This window comes from Onychomys torridus, chromosome 7 (genome assembly GCF_903995425.1).
Source record: "Onychomys torridus chromosome 7, mOncTor1.1, whole genome shotgun sequence".
NCBI lineage: Eukaryota > Metazoa > Chordata > Mammalia > Rodentia > Cricetidae > Onychomys > Onychomys torridus.
This window is the reverse complement of record NC_050449.1, coordinates 114,782,607-114,804,781: the sequence shown is the minus strand read 5'-3', so window position 1 is coordinate 114,804,781 and position 22,175 is coordinate 114,782,607. Positions and strand designations below refer to the sequence as shown.

At 44.0% G+C, this 22,175-nt stretch overlaps 1 protein-coding gene across 1 annotated transcript in view; it reads left to right on the top strand.

Moving 5' to 3' along the window:
* Positions 1–1,805: 1,805 nt before the first annotated feature.
* Ano10 (anoctamin 10) overlaps positions 1,806–22,175 on the top strand; it is a 144,697-nt gene continuing 124,327 nt past the window's right edge. The window contains exons 1-2 of the mRNA XM_036192743.1: positions 1,806–1,930; positions 21,398–21,550. Coding sequence (XP_036048636.1) covers positions 21,412–21,550 — 139 coding nt within the window. The 5' untranslated portion in view covers positions 1,806–1,930; positions 21,398–21,411. The remainder of the gene's footprint in view (positions 1,931–21,397; positions 21,551–22,175) is intronic.

Genomic DNA, 22,175 nt, shown 5'->3' with positions numbered 1-22,175 from the left:
ATTTATCAACATACAAATAGAATCACATTTCAGCACAATTAAAATATCACCACACCCTTACAGTGACCCCAAACATAAAATTATTTTCATTTCTATTTCATAACTATAATTTTGCTACTGTTATGAGTCATAATGTAAATATCTGTGTTTTCCTGTGGTCTCAGACTATCCCTGTGAAAGGGTCATTGACCCCCGAAGGGTTTATGACCCACTGTTCTAGAGGGAACAACTGGAAATGGGGGACTCTTAGGAGCCACAGAGAATGAAGCTTTGGAAGGGGTGTTGAAGAGGCCTAATTCTGGGTGGTGGTTTGTTATGTAGCAAAAGATAATTAAGACAAGGGTTCATGCCTGTCCTAGCCTGCTTAGATAAAACATGGACCAAAAACAACTTGGGAAGGAAAGGATTTATTTGGCTTACAGTCCATCATCAAGGGAAGTCAGGGCAAGAACTCAAGGAAGGATTCTGGAGACAGGACCTGAAGCAGAGACCATAGAAGAACACTGCTTCCTGGCTTGCTCAGTTTGCTTTCTTAAACTGCCAGGTCCCACTGACTTTTACCACCCATAATAGGCTGGGCCCTCCCACATCATCAAGAAAATGCTCCACAGATGTGCCTGCAGGCCTGTCTGATGGAGGCTATTTCTCAATTTCTTCTTCCCACGTGACATAGCCTGTGTCGGGTTCACGAAAACTCTTCCCCAGCGTGCACAATGCCCTGGATTCAATCTCCAGCATAAAGATTGTCTGAGCAAAAAGGATTTAAAAAATATTCCATTCAAACTCTGTGTTTAGAATATTTCCAATCAAATGCCAAAAGATGAAGTTATATATAGAATAAATATAAGTTCAGGGGGTAAGAAAGTAGGAATCCTGCAACTATAATCCACAAGTCTACTAAGGCTCTAATTGTTAAAGATCGTGACCGATTTTTGCCTTGGTTTTCTGAAAGGAGAGAGCTTCAGGACCCTGATGAAACACAGCCAAGAACTGCTCCTTAAGGCAGAGAGGGGGCTAGGAGAAACAGCCTCCAAACCGGCAAACCTCCAGGAGTGAGCATGGAGGCCTTGTCCTCACCAAGAGAAGGTGACTTTATCTAGGCTCATCGTGAAGCGAGGAAGTCAATCCTGCTTGGCTTGGGGCAGAAACCGGAAGGGTGTGGAGGGTGGAGACGGTAGAGTAGAGGTGGGAGGTTCTCTGGAGAGTTCTAGGAGGCCCAAGGGGATGGGGAACCCCGTGGATCTCTGAAGGTAAGGTTTCAGTTATAAATCGGATCTGAGCTTCCCATCACCTGGAACAACTAAAATGAGACTTGTGCTCACACTGGGTTCTGATCTAAGAGATTAAGAAAAGGACGTCGTTAAGGAGCCTAACCCTTCCATTTCCTACCCTATGCGGCAGAGCTAGCCAGTGAGTCCGCGTTGCAATCCCACCACAATGACAGCCAGGGAGGCCTCACTCCTCCCGCCGAGGCTCCACCTCTGCCTTGTTCAAATGACAACAGGCCAGGTCCCGCCCCAAGAGAGGCTCCGCCCCACTCGCCGCAGCCCCGCCTCCACCCAACTCTCCGCAGTGGCAGCTGGCGAGGTCCCGCCCATTCAGCCCCGCTTTATCGCACCAAAATGAGTCCTCACGGCCCCGCCCATTTCCGAGGACACGCCCCCTCCAGAGCGACAGCCAGTGAGGTTTCACGCTGCACACTCTGCCCCATTTCCTCCCGATTTATAACTACCGAGGCACCGCCCTCTCACCGTGGTCCTTCCCACCCGGACCGAGTGACAGCCGGAAGGCCCCGCCCCAGTCAGTCGTTGACGCCCCCTGGCGGCCTAAAGCGCCACGCCCCGGTCGCGCATCCAGTCTGCCCCGCCTCAACGCCGCGGGCCTGGTTCTCTCTATTCGGGCCGCCCCGAGGACGCTGTGTGGGCGGCGGGTGAGTGGGGAGGGGAGCAGCCGGTGGGGTGGGCCTGCGGGGGACTCCCCTCAAGGGGAAGAGAGGTGCGACCGCGCCGGGCGGGGCTGGAGCTCTGCAAGGGTGAGGGCCAGCGGAGGCAGGGGGATGTCGGCCGGCTTTAGGCTGGCGTCAGGCCTGGGGCGGGGCCGGTTCTGATTGACGGCTGGGGTCCTGGGGTACCCGGCGGCTCTGATAGACACTTAGGGAGGACGCCTGGTAGCCTGATTGACGACTCCGGACCTCTGCGGCTCTGAGTCATGCCTCCCTGGTCCTACTAGGGTTGCGGACAGATCCGGTTCCAGATTTCTGACGGGGCCCCTGTGCACTCTGGCACAGCTTGGGTGAATGAGTAGAGAGCCCTGTCCCTGCAGGCGGCCACCTGAAAACCCTGTTTCTTCCCAGCTGGGGCGGTGCGCAGACATCCTGACTTAAGATCTCTTCCAAGTTTATTCCCACTCCAAACAGTTGTGCCGTACTCCTTTAAACCCTGGACGTGTAATCGAATCCTGTGGGTTTTAAAAGTTTCAAGCGCACTGTGAGTTGCCTGGTTTTCATTTAAAGTCACACTAACCTTAGAGGAGTAGATGTTTCTTTTTCTTTTCTTTTTTTTCTTTTCTTTTCTTTTTTTTTTTTTGTTTGTTTTTCGAGACAGGGTTTCTGTGTAGCTTTGTGCCTTCCCTGGATCTCGCTTGGTAGATCAAGCTGGCCTCAAACTCACAAAGATCCGCCTGGCTCTGCCTCCCGAGTTAAAGGCGTGCACCACCACTGCCCGGCATGGAGTAGATGTTTCTAAGGGCTCATTCTGTCTTTAAACAACTTTAAATGCAGCCATGGATAAACTGTGTCAGCCATTGGATAAACTCTGAGATGTTCGCTGAGGGGTCTTTACCTGGTATGAACAACCGAGTGCACTTACATTGACTAACAGGCTGTGACTTTACCAGACACAATTTTTTTTAAACTGTGTGTTCATATTCACGTGTGAGTGCAGGCACGAAGATACCACGCAGGCTTGTGGGGGTCAGAGGACCACAGGTGCTGGCCTTTGCCTTCCACCTTGTTTGAAGTAGAGTGTCTTTTCATTCCTTGCTTCTCTGCTGTGTATTCCAGGGCTAGGCTTTTCGGCCTTACAGTGTCTCACCCTAAGAGCTGGAATTACAGAAGTGCTCTCCTGCCTGGCTTAAGGTGCATTCTGGGGGTCCAAATTTAGGTTCTCTGGATGAGAAATGAGAGATCCAGAATAACGGACAGGGACAGACAAGACCTGGTAAAGTGTAGTGTGAGTGTGTGTGAGTTCGTGTATGTGTTTGGGTGAACTATAGGGTAAGTGCTTGTGTGTTTCAAGAGGAAAACTAGAAAAGTTGGAACACAGAAAAGAGGATAAAGTTGAAAATATAAATGCCCTGTAGAAATGCTCTGGGGAAATGCTCTGAATTGTATTACCTAACATTTTGATGACTTTCTTACTAATTTGTAACATAATGGGATACTAGTCCATTATTAATTTGTAACTCTTCCAATTTAACATTTTCTCACTTAACATTTCCTTAACCACTAAAAATTCACACTAAGCAACCAATTATTTAAAAAATATTAGTATTTCAACTGTGTTTAATACATGCTTGGAAGTGAAGAATTAGGGCTGATAAAGGCAGTTACATTTGCCAAGTGTTTAAATGCTGTCTGTGTTACTGTGACCCAATTCATTACCAGTGTATTCATACATTATCTGAACCTTTCTGCTTTTACACACAACAATACCTTTGCTTTTGGAAGATGCCAGCTCAGAATGCTGAGTGTTTGACCTGGTTGTTGTTTTTTTAGTTGTTGTTGTTTTTGTGGTTGTTGATTTCAACTTGACACAAGCTATCCTCTCTGAACAAATGTCTCCATCAAACCGACATGTGTGCAAGTCTGTGGGGCATTTTCTTTTCTTTCTTTCTCTCTTCCCCCCCCCACCCCCCGAAGCTGAGGATCGAACCCAGGACCTTGCGCTTGCTAGGCAAGTGCTCTACCACTGAGCTAAATCCCCAACCCTGGCATTTTCTTGATTCATGATTAATGAGGGAGGGCCCAGCCCACTGGGGGTGGTGCCATCCCCACACAGGTGGTCCTGGGTTGTATAAGAAAGCAGACTGACCAAGGTAATAAGCAGTATTCCTCCATGGCTCTACTTCAGTTCCTACCTTGTCTTCCCTGATGATAGAAGCCAATCAAAAGCTGTCCTCCCTAAGTTGCTTTTGGTTATGATACTTACCTGAGCAATAGAAACTCTAAGACAGTGTTACATGTGACCTGAAGCTATTGTTTTGAATGCCCAGGAGTTCTTATGTATACTTGTTGGAAAGGGGGAAATAGGGATTTGTGGGTGGGGGGGTGGGGGGGAAGGGGTTTTTGTGTGTGTGTGTGTGTGTGTGTGTGTGTGTGTGTGTAAGATATCTTAAATGATTTTTATTTTGAAATAATTTGAGTTTTTTAAAATATGCAAGAATATTGAGTTCTCATGTGCCAGCTTTCCCGATGCTAACTCCTTAAGGGTATGTTTTTAGTACAATTCCTGAGCACAGAAACCAACACTGACACAGTTGCATTAGTGACCTGCAGACCTTAGTCAGAGCACCAGTCTCCCACTCACTTCAGGTTATATTTAGCAATGGTATGTCCTTAGCTTTTAACAAAGGCATCCTCCCACACAAGATGACCAGGTACAGAGCTGTGCCATAGAGCTGGCCTGCTAGGAAGCCAATAACCTTTATTTCTTTTTTAAAAAATTATTTATTATGTATACAGTGTTCTGTCTACATATATGCCAGAAGAGGGCACCAGATCTCATTACAGATGGTTGTGAGCCACCATGTGGTTGCTGGGGATTGAGCTCAGGACCTCCGGAAGAGCAGCCAGTGCTCTTAACCTCTGAGCCATCTCTCCAGCCCCACCAATAACCTTTCTTAAATCCATCTCCTGGACACCATGTCTTAGAAAGGATGCTTACCTTCTTTTCCTATGCACACAAGCTGCTATTTGAGTAAATCACACACTGAAAGGTACCCTTTCTTGTGTGTAGCAGGAATCTTAAATGGCCTTATTAATGAAACCAAACCTGAGGCCAGGTATTGGGGTGAACGCTGGAAGATCAGAGACACAGAACAAGCCACAGCTACCTCACTCGCCATTTCCTCAGCTGGTCTTGTTTCCTCAGACTGCAAGCTTCTGAGTCCTCATCCCAATGGCTCTCAGCTGAACTGTGCTGCTCCAAAGCCTAAAAGCTTAACCAGCCAAATGCTTAACCAGCCAAATGCTGCTAGTCTTCACACCTTATATATCTTTCTCTTTCTGCCGTCACTCCCAGAAGGCTCGCTTTCTGGGATTAAAGTCGTGAGTCTCCATGCTGGCTGTGTCCTTGAACATACAGATCCACCTAGCTCTGCCTCCCAGGTGCTAGGATTAAAGGCGTGCACCAGCACCAGCACCACCACCAGCACCAGCACCAGCACCAGCACCACCACCAGCACCAGCACCACCACCAGCACCAGCACCACCACCAGCACCACCACCAGCACCACCCCCCCCCCCCCCAGCTTCTGCTATGGCTTGCTCTGACCCATTTTCTAGCTACCGTTTTTGGCTCTGTATCTAGTGGCTGTCTGTTCTCTGACCCCAGGTAAATTTATTAGGGTGCACAATATTTTGGGGAACACAATACCACCATATTTCCCCTTTTTTGTCTAAAATTTAAAAAAGCATAACTAATACAAGAAAAACTATTCAATAAATATATACAATATATACAGTCAAGAGTTACATTAACAATGTCTAGTCCATTAACATTTGACAGATTCAGATGAAAAACTCCATTATATATATTAACAATGTCCAGTCCAGTAACATTTGATAAACTCACACAAAAATTTTTCATTACTTATCCTATCTTTTTTCTTTTCATAATAGATTCAGTGGTCTACCTTTTGTCATTTTTATATCTTCCCCTTTTTCTTTTTATAGTAGATTCAGTGATATACCCATTTATCCTATTATTTCTTTATCTTTTTTCTCAGAGAAGATTCATATCTACCTCATATCTATATTCTCTTTTTTCTTTTTTTTTAAATAAAAACTCTGAATCTAATCTCCTTGTTTAGCTTTTTTCTTGACCATTAACAATTAACAACTAGTAACCAACCATTGTAAACAATGACAATATCCAAAACTCATTAAATGACCGAAAACCTCCCATCCCACTTTTGGGGGACGTGGGCGTCGTCTTCTTAAAATTACTTCCATCTTTAGGGGATCCTGAAAAGAAAATTTTTGGGTTAATTGTCAAGTCTTGTATCATTTGTCCAGCTGCTGCATAATGAGAAAGTGCAGGGCTTGTTTCAAGTCCTTGTTCAGGTAGTCTGTCAGGCTGGATCATCTCAGCTAGCCATCTCAGAATTGTCCTAAGCAGTTTGTAGTCCAAAGTTGATCTTTCCATGGTGTTAATTAACTTAATGGCTTTATCATAGTCCACGTGGAATCATCATTGTGGGATCCTGTCATCTTTTTGAAGATTTCAAAGTCACTGTTATGCGTGGTCATGGTTCCTGCAGACTTTTTTTTTGTGTGTGTGTGTGCCTCCTCTGTGGTTTGGAGCAAATGTCTGTCTCTTGGAACCTTGAACGTTCTTCCCTAGAAGAGAATATCTTCACAGCAATTTCTTCTCCCCACCATTTGCCTTGCCAAACTTTTGTAAACTGACCTTTGTCAATGCTTTCTTGAACTACGATGGTCCGGGCAATTCTTCTCTGAACAAGCAGCAGTAAACTCTTTGTCCCAGGTAGCAGCATCACCAAAGTCACCAACACGATGAGAAGCAGCCTGCAACTTGGAGCAGCAGCCGCTGCCTCCATGGTCCCACTGCCACTGTTTGTAGCTAGTCCCCAGCCTGCCTCAAACTCGGGATCCTCCTGCCTCTGCTTCCTTCAGCAAATCCTACAGGCATGTGCCACCACAGCCGGCCGAAGTCAACCTCAGGAGTTTCTTCAGTTACTCTCTACTTCTTTTCTTTTTCTTTTCTTTCTTTCTTTTCTTTTCTTTTTTTTTTTTTAAGTCAGAGTCCCTCATTGGCCCAGAACTCATTGATTAGGCTAGGCTGGCTGACTAGGGAGTCCCTAGGGTCCCACCTCTCTCTACCTGCCCAGCATTAGGATTACACGCTTATGCTTCAATGCCCAGCATTTTAATGTGGGTTCTGGGGATTGAACTCAGGTCCTCATGCTTGCAATGGCAAGCAATTTACTGACTGAGCCATCTCCTCAGCCCTACCAGTACAGCTTTAATTACACCCAGGTATCAATTCCAAGTCATCTATGTTACAGAATAGAAGGACTGGTCAGGTAATCCACATGTCTTAACTTCTTTATTAGGATAGGAATTCCAAGAGGAATTCTTTTTAAAGCATTGTGCCAAGTGCCAACTCCTTTCTCCATATATGTTCCAACCCTGGCAATTAAAATTACAGCCTTTCTTTTTGAGCACCTTTCTCATTCCAGCATGCTCAGAGGTGCTCCATTCTCTCACGAGACATGCCTGTTCTGCTTCTCCATGAAGGGTAATTGTTCCTATTTCTCCTTGAGTCTGAAATAAGGTCGTGTGTGTGTGTGTGTGTGTGTGTGTGTGTGTATGGGTATGTGTGTGTACACGCATGTGTGTCTGTTTGGAACAGGTCTCTCTCTGTAACACAGACCATTCTGAACTCTCTGTGGCTCAGGCTAGCCTCAAACTTGACATCTCCTGTTTCAGCCTTCAGAGTGCTGGGATCACAGATTTGAACCACCAATCCTAGCTTAATAAGATGGTTCATAAAGACACTCTTGTGCATGGTTTCCTTTGCAACCTTGGCATTTGTGACAATTCCACTGACTAACTTAAAATCACAAAGAACATAATCCCCAGAACATGGTACCCTTCATTCTTCCCTTGGTCTTCGACAGAATCCCCTTTGCTGTCTCCATGCACAACCACCCCACCTCACCCCCTCCCAGTGAACTCTGTCTTTCTCTGCATCTTAAGCACCATTCAGTTCCACCTCTTGGGGGCCAAGGATCCAGTGGCTAATGTGAAAACCAGGTGTACCCGCTTGTCAAGTAGGTTTCTTTGCTCCTTTGGTAATTCAGCACACCTTGAAAGAGACCACATCCCTGCACAGCCTTCTGGAGCCTGAGAGGGGCCTCCAAGAAACCTTGGCTGCTCACCTTTCTGGTTGCTCTCTGTTGCCTTGGCCTGCAGTCTTGACCAAGGCAGAAGCTGAACACAGAAGAGAAAATCGTCCTACCCCAGTGCCCTGGAGGTTGGGCTGTTGAATCATGGATACTTTTTAGATTGCTCCTGCCACAGCCATACCTGCCATACACCAAAGCCTCATGTTCCTGTCTGGTATTTTGGTTCCAGCTTTCTATTCCCTATGTATGGTAATGGTGGAGCAAATGCTCATTACGACCCTTGGTGAAAGTGAGTCAGAGAACTCAGTTTAGGCTGCAGCTGCTTTTCACTATACACCCCTTACTCAACCTGTCTGGGATGCCAGTGGACAAAGCGGAGCAGACCAGCATTCCATGGCAGTTACTACAGTGTAAAAGTCTGTCACACCCACATCCCCGCTACATGCAGAGCACAGAGGGGTATGGGGACCCTCCAGACAGGACCACCCAGGAGGTATCTTATATGAAGAAGGGGGTCAGGACAGGACATATTAGTGCTGTTGTAGTGTGGGGACATAAATGCTCTGAGCAGAGGGCACTCCCAGATGGGATGTGGAGAGAGGGAGGAGAGTTCAAAGAGCTGGTCTGCTCTGTAGGAAACCATTCTCCTGGTACCTGCAGCTCAGTGGGTGGCACAGTTGCTGTGTGACTGAGCATAGCTACAAAAAAGCAGTTGGTCCTCACAGGACTGCAAGCACCAGGGCCTGCTGCTTCCCTTCCCATCTCTCATGGTTTGTATTGCACACAGTGGAGCCTAGGCAGTTCTGGCACTTGTGATAGAACTAAAAGTGTGTGTGTGTGTGTGTGTGTGTGTGTGTGTGTGTGTGTGTGTGTGTGTTGTATGCATATGTTGTGCACATGTATGGCAGGTGTGCTTTCCTATGCACTCACATTCTGAGGCCAGATGAGGACACTGGGATTCTGACTTTATCCTTCTTTGCTTTATTCCTTTGACACACGTGGCTCACTGAAACTAAGAGAGTGGCCAGCAAGCCCCAGAGATCCCAGTCTCCATTCTCCCACAGCTCTAGGGTTACTGATATGCCTGTCCACACATGGCTTTTTTGTTTTGTTTCGTCCTCCCCCAACCTAAGATAGGGTTTCTCTGTGTAACAGCCCTAGCTGTCCTGGAACTCACTCTGTAGACCAGACTGACCTTGAACTTACAGAGATCTGTCTGCCTCTGTCTCCTGAGTGGTAGGATTAAAAGTGACTGTGTTTTTTAAAATTTATTTATTATGTATACAGTGTTCTGTTTGTATGTATGTCTGCAGACCAGAAGAGGGCACCAGATCTCATCATTATAGATGGTTGTGAACCACCATGTGGTTGCTGGGAATTGAACTCAGGACCTCTGGAAGAGCAGTCAGTGCTCTTAACCTCTGAGCCATCTCTCCAGCCCCACACACCTGACTTTATGTGGGTTCTGGGGATTTGAACTTAGCTCACATCTTCTGATGTTACTGTGTATTAAGTATACATTTTATATGGAGTAAATGTGTATAGTTTTTTTTTTTTAAGGTTTATTTATTTATTATGTATACAATGTTCTGTCTACATGCATGCTTGCAGGCCAGAAGAGGGCACTAGATCTCATTACGGATGGTTGTGCTACCATGTGGTTGCTGGGAATTAAACTCAGGAGTTCTGGAAGAACAGCCAGTGCTCTTAGCCGCTGAGCCATCTCTCCAGCTCCTATAGTTTTCTTAATTGTATGAGGAGTTAGTATTTGTATTAATAGCTAAGTATAATTTTTAATGAATATAGTTGGATCTGTTTCCTATTGTAAGTGGTCCTGTCATACCACATAGTATATAGTCATCTGTTGGTGGATGTTTGGATCGTAGCTTGTTTTTTGTTTTTTTTTTTTTTGTTGTTGTTGTTGTTTCTTTGCATAAGTACACAAATAAATAGAATAAAATCTGTAATGAGTTTTACATTCACATTTGGTTCAAAGATCCTTTAGAGACAAATTTTGTTAATATAGTAGTAATGAACATCTAGATATATTTTAATTTTCTTCTTGGAGTAAATTCATGGAAATGATACTGTGATGTTAACGTGTAGACATTTGCATTTCTTATTGCTGGTTTGCTTTCTGGAAGATGGTAGGTTATAGAGTCTGTCCACAGTATGTGAAGATGCTGATTTTCCATATATGTACACAAGCTGAGTTCTCATCTTTCAGCTTTGGAAAATTGGAAATGGGGATGTTTCTTGTTAATTTTTATTGTTTTATCAGTGACCTTGATCATCTTTTCAGATGTGCCTGGTATACTACTTTTGAGAGTTGTGTTTTTGTGTTTGGTGGTTTGTTGTTTTGATTTGTCCCCCCGTTAAGTTCCAGGAACTCTGCAGGTGAGGGATATTAACATTTGCTTGCCATATGTTGCCAATATTGTTAAGGGTCTGCCTTGGGTAATGAATGACACAGAGTCTCTTAAGTGAGAATAAGTAGTGAGCAATGGTTATTATGGGTCTCTAGGAGTTCTCGTCTACCTGCTTTGAAGAGAAGGCTGTTCTAGTTTTCTCAGCAAGACTGTTTTATGACCTGGTAATTATGAATAAGGTAGACTGTTAAGTACCTCAGACAATGTAGAAATGTTCAGCTGCACTGACCTTTGATGCATGTTCATACACTCTGAACACTTCGCTCTTTCTCTTTCCAGAGTTCTCACTCACCCCAGTTAGAAGGCTTATGGTTATGTGTGACAAACAGAAGGTTGTCATTCCCCAGCTACCTCAATAGCTATTTGGAAGCACTAGCTGATGCCTTCTTAGAACTTAGCCTGTTGGTCTAAACCCTTCCTAGCACACCCGATCTGGTCTGAATTTAGAAGCTGAGCAGGTCCAGACTCGGATGAAAGGGCTTAGCATGATGGTGACCCTGGTTCCCATGAGTCTTCACATCACATGCATTTGGGTACATCTGCAGATACAGTGTTTGAACTTCTTTTCTGCTGCTGGCATAAAACACCCTGACCAAAGCAACTTAGGGAAGCAGAGGCAGAGGCAGAAGCTTGAGACAGCTCATTCCATGACATCCACAGCCAAGAGCACAGAGGAAAAACATGTGCCCAAGCTGCCTGCTAGCTGCTTAGTTCAGCTGGCTTTTTCCACTCCGGTACATTTCATGGCCCAGTCTAGGTGCCACCACAATGGGCTGGATCTCCCTACACCAATTAACAATTAAGACTCTCCTACCACCATAGCTTTAGCCAACCTTATCCAGGTGATTCCTTAAATGAGAGTCTTCTCTAAGGAGCTTCTAAGTTGACATTTAAAACAAACTATCACACATGTGTTTTCAAGATATCATTAACCAGGCAGTGGTGGTGTGCGCCTTTAATTCCAGCACTCGGGAGGCAGAGTCAGGCAGATCTCTGTGAGTTCAAGGCCAGCCTGGTCTACAGAATGAGTTCCAGGACAGCCACGGCTACACAGAGAAACCCTGTCTTGAAAAACAAAGCAAAACAAGACAAGTTCAAGACATCATTATAGAAGTTAGTATTTGGACATAGATGGAGAAGGCAGCTCTAGTGGGGAGAGAGTGTATAATGTAAACCCTATGTTAATTTCAAAAGCTTGTTATAGGCCAGACCCAAACAAAGCCTACACTGTTTTCAGGGCAGGGAGAAAGGCTGGTCAGTCCACCCGAGATATCTGTGTCTGTTCAGTTGCTTTGCTGCAAGATGGCAGGTTTGTTGGAAGGACGCTGTGGGCCGCTGGAGCAGTGCTGTGTGCAGGCATGCTTTCAGACTTTGGAGTCATTGAGACTGACTTCAAAGACTGTCAGACAGCCATAAGAGTTAGTGAGTAAAGTATTAGACTTGCCCTGGCAAATTCCAGCTTAGAGGCTCCTGTAGAAAGCACTGTTGGGAGACAATGCATCATGATTGGGAGGTGTGGCAGTGGGAATATGAGACAGTGGGTTACATGCCATCTTAAGTCAAGACGCAGAGACAGATGAATGCTGGTGTTGAGTTTACTTCCCCACTTACTCATTCAGGCTCTCACTCCCATGGAGCTGACTATTGCCATCCCTTCCCCACCACGTTGGGCTGTATCTCCTCAGACTGTGAGCCAGAATCAGTACTTTTTCCTTCATGTTGTTTCCTGTCAGATTCTTGGTCCCAGCGATAAGGTAAATGGCTATCCCAGAATGTAACAAAAGGCATTGGTTCACCAAAGCCCGAACTACAGACACAAAACAAAGGGTTGTAGTGGTGAGAGGAGGTCAAGTGCTTTACTTGTTAGCAGCAATCCCTGCGTAAGAGTTCATGATTGACAGCTACTCGAGGGAGGTGTTCCCAGGGGCAGTGCATCTCCTCTCTGTGGTTTAGGAAGCCAGACTATTCTGTCTCTACCACCCCAGGGGTCCCTGGAAAGGGGGAGAAAAGAGTGGAGGAGGGATGTTTCCTCCCTGAGGGCACTGGCCTGGAGTTGCAATTCTTGATTTCTTACATACCTGGAATTTAGTCTATGTCCATGTAACACAAGCACACTGGGACAAGTAGTCCAGACGTGTGCAAGGGTGAAGAAGGGGAGTGTCTTTCATGTGACTTAACTGCAGACTCAGGTTGTCAGTGCTGCACTCTTGGACTTTGATCTTTTGTCAGAGCTGATTGCAGTCTGCTTACAATAAAGACTTTCTACTGTATCCTGCTGTGTGAACTCTGCCTTTCAGACCATTGTTTACTCCCCTGGAACGAATGCCTCCTCCTGTCCAGGGAATTCCTCAGGCAAGCTGTTTCCTCTTCCTAGTTTAGCAAGTTCAAAGACATTATGCAAACAGCCCCATTCACCCCCCTGCAGCATCTGGTGAAAGTGATGGGAACTAGTCTGCAGGTTATCCCTGCTTCTCTGTCCCTATCTAGCAATAAAAACTGAAGAGATGCCCAGGGGCCTTCACCTGGAGTCCCCTGATTTTGTTGAATCTCTAATTTGATTCAGTTCCTCTGCACCTGTCACTGGAGGTTGGAAACACTGGTCAAGGTGGTTTATTTTGTGACTGCTGAGTAGTTTTTTTTTGGGGGGGTGGAGGTGGGGGGGGTGGAGGTGGGGGGGTGGAGGTGGGGGTGGTAGCTTTTTAAAAATTTTTTTTTAGGATTTTTTTATTATAAAGATATATTTTTTAATTTTATTTTTTTATATTATATGTTTTAATTTTATAAATCAGCCATGGGTTCCCCTGTTCTCCCCCCTCTGCCCAATCCCCACCTTCCCCCCCCTCCATTCCCATGTCCTCCAGGACCAAGACACCCCTGGGGATTTATTTAAACCTGGTGGATTCAGTATAGGCAGGTCCTGTCCCCTCCTTCCAGGCTGAGCATGTGTCCCTGTGTAAGCCCAAGGTTCCAAATAGACAGCTCATGCACTAAGGACAGGTACTGGTCCCACAGCCTGGGTGCCTCCCAAACAGATCAAGCTATTCAGTTGTCTCAATTATCCAGAGGGCCTGATCTAGCTGGGGGCTCCACAGCTGTTGGTTCATAATTCATGTGCTTCCATTCGTTTGGCTATTTGTCCCTGTGCTTTTTGCAATCTTGGATTCAACAATTCATGCTCTTACATTCCCTCCTCTTTCTCGACAGTTGGACACCTGGAGCTCCACCTGGGGCCTGGCTGAGGATCTCTGCGTCCACTTCCATCAGTTATTGGATGAGAGTTCCAAAACAACTGTTAGGGTGTTTAGTCATCTTATCACCAGACTAGGTCAGATCAGGCTTTCTCTTGACCATTGCCAGCAGTCTACAGAGGATATATCATTGTGGATTTCTGGGGACCTCTCGAGCACTCTGCCTATTCCTGTTCTCATGTGATCTTCATTTATCATGGTCTGTTATTCCTCGTTCTCCCTTTCTGTTCTTGATCCAGCTGGGATCTCCTGCTCCCCTAAGCTTTCTTTCCCTCAAATCTTGCCCTTCATTACTCCCATTGTCATCCAGGTTGTTCATGTAGATCTCATCCATTTCTCTGTCATTGGGTGATCCCTGTGTCTTTCCTAGGGTCCCGTTTTCTAGGTAGCCTCCCTGGAGTTGTGTAGCAGTCTAGTCATCTTTGTTTTACATCTAGTATCCTCCTATGAATGAGTATATACCATGTTTGTCCTTCTGAGTCTGGGTTACCTCACTCAGGATGATTTTTTTTCTAGATCTATTCATTTGCCTGCAAACCTCATGATGTCATTGTTTTTCTCTGCTGAGTAGTACTCTATTGTGTATATGTACCATATTTTCTTTATCCATTCTTCAGTTGAAGGGCATCTTGGTTGTTTCCAGGTTCTGGCTATTACAAACAATGCTGATATGAACATAGCTGAGCAAATGCCCTTGTGGTATGATTGAGCATTCCTTGGGTATATGCCCAAGAGTGTTACAGCTGGGTCATGGGGGAGATGGATTCCCAATTTTCTAAGGAAGCGCCATATTGATTTCCAAAGTGGCTGTACAAGCTTGCATTCCCACCAGCAGTGGAGGAGAGTTCCCCTTGCCCCACATCCTCTCCAGCATAAGCTGTCTTCTGTGTTTTTGATCTTAGCCACTCTGACAGGTGCAAGGTGGTATCTCAGAGTCGTTTTGATTTGCATTTCCCAGATAATTAGGGATGTTGAGCAATTCCTTAAATGTCTTTCAGCCATTTGAACTTCCTCTGTGGAGAATTCTCTGTTTAGTTCTATAGCCCATTTCTTAATTGGACTGTTGGGCATTTTGATGTCTAATTTCTTAAGTTCTTTATATATTCTGGATATCAGCCCGCTGTCAGATGTGGGGTTGGTGAAGTCCTTTTCCCATTCTGTAGGCTGTCGCTTTGTCTTGTTGACTGTGTCCTTTGCTCTACAAAAGCTTCTTAGATTCAACAGGTCCCATTGATTGATTGTTTTTCTCAGAGTCTGTGCTACTGGTGTTATATTTAGAAAGTGATCTCCGGTGCCAGTGCGTTCAAGAGTACTTCCTACTTTCTCTTCTATCAGGTTCAGGGTAACAGGATTTATGTTGAGGTCTTTGATCCACTTGGACTTAAGTTTTGTGCATGGTGACAGATATAGATCTATTTGCAGCCTTCTACACATTGACATCCAGTTATGCCAGCACCATTTGTTGAAGATGCTTTCTTTTTTCCATTGTACATTTTTGGCTTCTTTGTCAAAAATTATATGTTCATAGGTGTGTGGGTTAATGTCAGGGTCTTCAATTCGATTCCATTGGTCCACATGTCGGTTTTTATGCCAGTACCAAGCTGTTTTTATTACAGTAGCTCTATAGTAGAGCTTGAGGTCGGGGATAGTGATGCCTCCAGAGGTTGTTTTATTGTACAGGATTCTTTAGTCTATCCCGGATTTTTTGTTTTTCCATATGAAGTTCAGTATTATTCTTTCCAGATCTGTGAAGTATTGTGTTGGTAATTTGATGGGGATTGCATCGAATCTGTAGAGTGCTTTTGGTAAGATCACCATTTTTACTATGTTAATCCTGCCTATCCATGAGCATGGGAGATCTTTCCATTTTCTGACATCTTCTTCAATTTCTTTTTTCAGGGACTTAAAGTTCTTGTCATATAGGTCCTTCACATGTTTAGTTAGAGTAACCCCAAGGTATTTTATATCATTTGTGGCTATTGTAAAGGGCGATGTATCTCTGATTTCCTTGTCAGCCTGTTTGTCTATTGTATATAGGAGGGCTACTGATTTTTTTGAGTTGATCTTGTATCCTGCTATGTTGCTGAAGGTTTTTATTAGCTGTATCAGTTCCTTGGTTGAATTTTTGGGGTCACTCATATATACTGTCATGTCATCTGCAAATAGGGAAAGCTTGACTTCTTGCTTTCCAATTTGTATCCCCTTAATCCCCTTATGTTGTCTTGTTGGCTAGAACTTCAAGTACTATATTGAATAAGTATGGGGAGAGGGGACAGCCTTGCCTTGTTCCTGATTTTAGTGGTATTGCTTTGAGTTTCTCTCCATTTAATTTGATGTTGGCTGTTGGCTTGCTGTAGATTGCCTTTATTATGTTTAGGTATGTTCCCTGTATTCCTGATCGCTCCAAGACCTTTATCATGAAGGGGTGTTGGATTTTGTCAAATGCCTTTTCTGCATCTAGTGAGATGATCATGTGGTTTTTTTCCTTGAGTTTGTTTATATGGTGTATTACATTGACGGACTTTCGTATGTTGAACCACCCTTGCATCCCTGGGATGAAGCCTACTTGATCATGGTGGATAATTGTTTTGATGTGTTCTTGGAGTCTGTTTGCCAGAATTTTATTGAGTATTTTTGCATCAATGTTCATGAGGGCGATCGGTCTGTAGTTCTCTTTCTTTGTTGCATCTTTGTTTGTTTGGGAATCAGGGTAATTGTAGCCTCATAGAAGGAGTTTGGTAATATACCTTCTGCTTCTATTGTGTGGAACAATTTAAAGAGTATTGGTATTAAGTCTTCTTTGAAGATCTGGTAGAATTCTGCAGTGAAACCATCAGGTCCTGGGCTTTTTTTGGTTGGGAGACTTTTAATGACTGATTCTATTTCCTTAGGGGTTATTGGACTATTTAAATGGTTTATCTGGTCTTGATTTAACTTAGGTAGGTGGTACCTGTCCAGAAAATTATCCATTTCTTTTAGATTTTCCAGTTTTGTGGAGTAGAGGTTTTTGAAGTATGACCTGATGATTCTCTGGATTTCCTCATTGTTGTTATGTCCCCCTTTTCATTTCTGATTTTGGTAATGTGGATGCTCTCCCTCTGTCTTTTGGTTAGTTTGGATAAGGGCTTGTCTATCTTGTTGATCTTCTCAAAGAACCAACTCTTTGTTTCATTAATCCTTTGTATTGTTCTCTTTATTTCTATTTTATTGATTTCAGCTCTCAATTTGATAATTTCCTGGCATCTGTTCCTCATGGGAGACTTTGCTTCTTCCTGTTCAAGGGCTTTCAAGTGTGCTGTCAAGTAACTAGCGTGAGATTTCTCCAGCTTCTTTATGTGGGCATTTAGTGCTATGAATTTCCCTCTTAGCACTGTTTCCATAGTGTCCCATAAGTTTGAGTATGTGGTGTATTCATTTTCATTGATCTCTAGGAAGTCTTTAATTTCTTTCTTTATTTCTTCCTTAACCCATTGGTGATTCAGTTGAGCATTGTTCAGTTTCCATGAGATTGTAGGATTTCTGTAATTTTTTTCTGTTGTTGAAATCTAACTTTAAACCATGGTGGTCTGATAGAACACAGGGGGTTATTCCAATTGTTTTGTATCTGTTGAGATTTGTTTTGTGGCCAAGTAAGTGGTCGATTTTAGAGAAGGTTCCATGGGGTGCTGAGAAGAAGGTATATTCTTTTTTGTTTGGGTGGAATGTTCTGTAGATATTGATTAAGTCCATTTGAGCCATAACATCAGTTAACTCCATTATGTCTCTGTTAAGTTTCAATTTGCCCGATCTGTTCAGAAGTGAAAGTGGGGTGTTGAAGCCTCCCACTATTAATGTGTGGGATTTTATATGTGATTTAAGCTTTAGTAATGTTTCTTTTACATATGTGGGTGCCCTTGTGTTTGGGGCATAAATGTTCAGAATTGAAACTTCATCTTGGTGGATCTTTCCTTCGATGAGTATATAATGTCCTTCATCATCTCTTTTGATTGATTTTAGTTTGAAGTCTATTTTGCTGGATATTAGGATGGCTACACCAGCTTGCTTCTTAAGACCATTTGATTGGAAAGTCTTTTCCCAGCCTTTTATTCTTAGGAGGTGTCTGTCTTTGAATTTGAGTGTGTTTCTTGTATGCAGCAGAAAGATGGGTTCTGTTTTCGTATCCATTCTGTTAGTCTGTGTCTTTTTATAGGTGAATTAAGTCCATTGATATTAAGGGATATTAATGACCAGTGATTGTTCGTTCCTGTTGTTATTTTTATTTTTGGTGGTAGTGTGTGTGTACTTCTCTTCTTTGGGGTTTACTGCTGTGGTGTTATCTATTGCCTGTGTTTTAATGGGTGTATCTGCCTTCCTTAGGTTGGAATTTTCCTTCTAGTGCTTTCTGTAGGGCTGGGTTTGTGGATAAGTATTGTTTAAATCTGGTTTTGTCTTGGAAGGTCTTGTTCACTCCATCTATGATGATTGAAAGTTTTGCTGGGCATATTAGTCTAGGCTGGCATCCATGGTCTCTTAGTGTCTGCATTATATCTGTCCAGGTCCCTCTGGCTTTCAAAGTCTCCATCAAGAAATCGGGTGTTATTCTGATGGGTTTGCCTTTATAAGTCACTTGGCCTTTTTCCTTTGCTGCCCTTAATATTCTTTCTTTATTCTGTATATTTAGTTGTTTAATTATTATGTGCCGAGGGGACTTTTTTGGGGGGTCTAGTCTGTTTGGTGTTCTATAGACTTCTTTTATCTTCATAGGCATTTCCTTCTTTAAGTTGGGAAAGTTTTCTTCTATGATCTTGTTAAATATATTTTCTGTGCCTTTGAGCTGGTATTCTTCTCCTTCCTCTATCCCTATTATTTGTAGGTTTGGTCTTTTCATGGTGTCCCAAATTTCTCGGACATTTTGGGTCATGACTTTGTTAGTTTTAATGTTTTCTTTGACTGATGAATCTATTTCTTCTACCGTATCTTCAACACCAGAGATCCTCTCTTCCATCTCTTGCATTCTGTTGGTTATACTTGCCTCTGAAGTTCCTGTTTGTTTACTCATATTTTCTATTTGCAGCATTCCTTCTGCTAGTGTCTTCTTCATTGTTTCTCTTTCCCTCTTCATGTCTTGGACTGTCTCCCTTGCTTTTTCATGATTTTCATTCAAGGATTTATTGTTTTCTTCTGCTTTAATTGTCCTTTCCTCTAGTTTTTTTTATAGTGTTCTTCCCATTTTTTTGTTTGTCTGTTCCTCTACTTTATTTTTGATTTCTTCTATATAAGGCTCTAGCCTCTTCATGATGTTACTTATAAGGTTGTTTTCTTCTTCTCCTTCCATTCCGTGATGTTCAGGTCTAGCTGTTGGAGAAGGGCTACGTTCTGGTGATGCTGTATTATTCTTTATTTTGTTGTATGTACTTCTGCCTTGACATCTGCCCATCTCCTCTTTTGTTCTTCTTGGTCTTATCAGTGTACTTGCTCCAGAGAGAGCTGACAGATTTAGGGAACCTCTCTCTGGTCCAGATGGAAGCTCTGGGCCAGATGGGAGTGCTGGTCCAGATGAGAGTGTTGGCCGGATAGGAGCTGGGGGGCTGAACTCTGAGTCTTGGGAAGTCCCTGGGGTCTCCTTATTTTGTCCAGATGGAAGTTCCGTGGCAGAATGGAAGCTGGGGGCTGGTTTCTAAGTCTCAGGAAGTGGCTGAGGTCTCGGGCAGATGGATATGGGGCAGGGCGTGGAGGTTGTAGGGTTCACCAGAGGATCTTGGAGAGGGGGAACCTTCCCAGTGGGGGTGGGAGTCCTGCCCTATATCCAGAACCTGGGGCCCAGTTGGGCAGGTCTTCCCTGGAATGGCTGGTACCCTGGGCTGTGACCCAGGTGTGGGCCTCTCTGGGTGTGACCCCAGGCACTCACCTCTGGTCCAGATGGGAGTTCTAGGGCAGGATAGAAGCTGGGGGCTGGTTTCTGATTCTCAGGAAGTGGCTGGGGTCTCCAGCAGGTGGGTGTGGGGGCAGGGTGTGGAGACTGCAGTGTCTGCCTGCAGTCTTGGAAAAGGGGAGCTTTCCAGCAGGGCCCGCTGATTGGCCGGATACTGGGGCCAGGTTGGGCAGGTCCTCCTGGGATGGCCTGTGTCCAGCGGTGGGACCCAGGGGCAGTTGCCTCTCTGACTATAACCCCAGGCACTCACCTCTGGTCCAGATGGGAGTTCCGGGGTGGAGAGGACCTGGGGGTTGGTCCTTTTTTTAGGATTTATTTATTTATTATATATACAGAAGAGAGCACCAGGTCTCATTACAGATGGTTGTGAGCCACCATGTGGGTGCTGAGATTTGAACTCAGGACCTCTGGAAGAGCAGTTGGTGTTCCCAATTGCTGAGCCATCTCTACAGCCCTGGTAGCTTTTGCTATCTTTTTTTCCCTAATATTTACTCTCTATATAGTGTCCTGTCTGCATGTATGCCTAAAAGTGCCAGAAGAGGGCGCCAGATCTCATTATAGATGGTTGTGAGCCACCATGTGGTTGCTGGAATTTGAACTCAGAACCACTGAAAGAGCAGCCAATGCTCTTTACCTCTGAGCCATCTCTCCAGCCCCAGCATTTGTTATCTTATCTTGAAACATTTAATTTTGCTGAATTAAGTGTCAGGCCACAGTATCTACAATGTAACAAATTGAGGGCCACACAAATACCTATAACTGAAGAATACAAAGACCTGCGTTCAAGCACGGCACACATATGTGCATATACTCATAGAGGTACATACACGTTAATTAGTTCTTTTATTAAAAACCAAGAAGGAAAAAGTAATAAATTGTGTGTCTATTAATAGGATTTAGTGGAATTAGGTGAGTAGATACTTAGGCCAGCCCCTCCTGTGCAGTGGGCAGTCAGTAAAGTGACCTTTCCCTGCTGACAAAAACCCTGCTTCCCTCTGTGTGTCCTTCACCTAGTGTGGCAGCTGCTCCCAGGAAACACAGCTGTACCCTGTGTCCTTTGACTGTGGGTGCTGTTGTTCTCACTGCGTCATTTACAGTGAAATTCAGACAGATGTTTTCAATTGTGTGTGTATAGACATATAGTGCACATCTTTAATCCCAGCCTTCAGGAGGCAGAGGTATGTGAATCTCTAGGAGTGTGAAGTCAACCTGGTCTATCTGTATAGCAAATTCCAAGCTAGCCAGGGCTACATAGTGAGACCTTGTCTCAAAAAAAAAAAAAAAAAAAAAAAAAAATATATATATATATATATATATATATATATATATATATAGAGAGAGAGAGAGAGAGAGAGAGAATGTATATGTGATGTGTATATATATATATATATTTATATATATATATAAAGTATATATAGAGAGAATGTGTGTGCATGTGTGTGTGAGTACATTGTCTGGTTAGCAGAAGGGTTTGTCTGAGTCCATCTGCTGCCCAGAAGTAGAAATCCTGACTGTATTCTTACTCAGTGTGTCACTTTTAGCGTGTATAGTTTGAACAAAGTTTCTTCAGTGACTCTGCCTAGCGGGAATAGTGCGGTGGCTAGTATATTTCTTTCTTCCCATAATAACTAGCTTTTGCTTTTTGTTTTAATTTTCAGTAAGTTTGTCAAAGATGAAACTGACTTTATCAACTTTGGATACTTGTGAGAGTTCCTTCACACCTCTAGTGGTCATAGAACTCGCCCAAGATGTCAAAGAAGAAACCAAAGAATGGCTCAAAAACAGAATTATTGCTAAAAAGAAAGATGGAGGTTTGTGAAATAGTTACTTTATCAGCTTAGTCATTATTAGTTACTGATGTGTGTTGGCAAATGTGTTTTACACGCTGTCTCTTGGCTCTGTATTACCTGTCTGGGGCTTGAAAGGAGATCTTAAATCACCACTAGACTGAAAATCCCCACCAAATTGTGGTGTGAGTGGCTTTCCTTGTGTTTCTAAAGGCCATGCCTAAGACAGTGCCTGGAGGGAGCATGGCACATGCATGGTAGGAGCATCATAGGTACTTTTCATGTGAGCAGACATGATGTGCTGAGCACCATGGGTTGTTGTGACGCCAAGGGAAGGACACATCTGATCTCTGCCTCTAGACACTGCTGTCCAGGTGGGTAAAATGAACACTAATTTCTAGAATGTCCAGTGAAAATCCAGTTAGTGGATGAACTGTCAGAGCCGTGCACAATTTGTGGCTGCTATAATAAAAGAAGGAGAGCAAAGAGTTAGGGATAGTTTGACAGTGCTTTGTGGAATGGTGGAGACAACTTCTGACTCTGTGGCTTAGCTCTCTCTTGAAGGGCAGCAGGAGCTTGGACTGGTGAAAAAACTGAGGGCTTTGGGTAACCAGACAGCCCCAGAATACACAGAACTACCAGCTGTGGC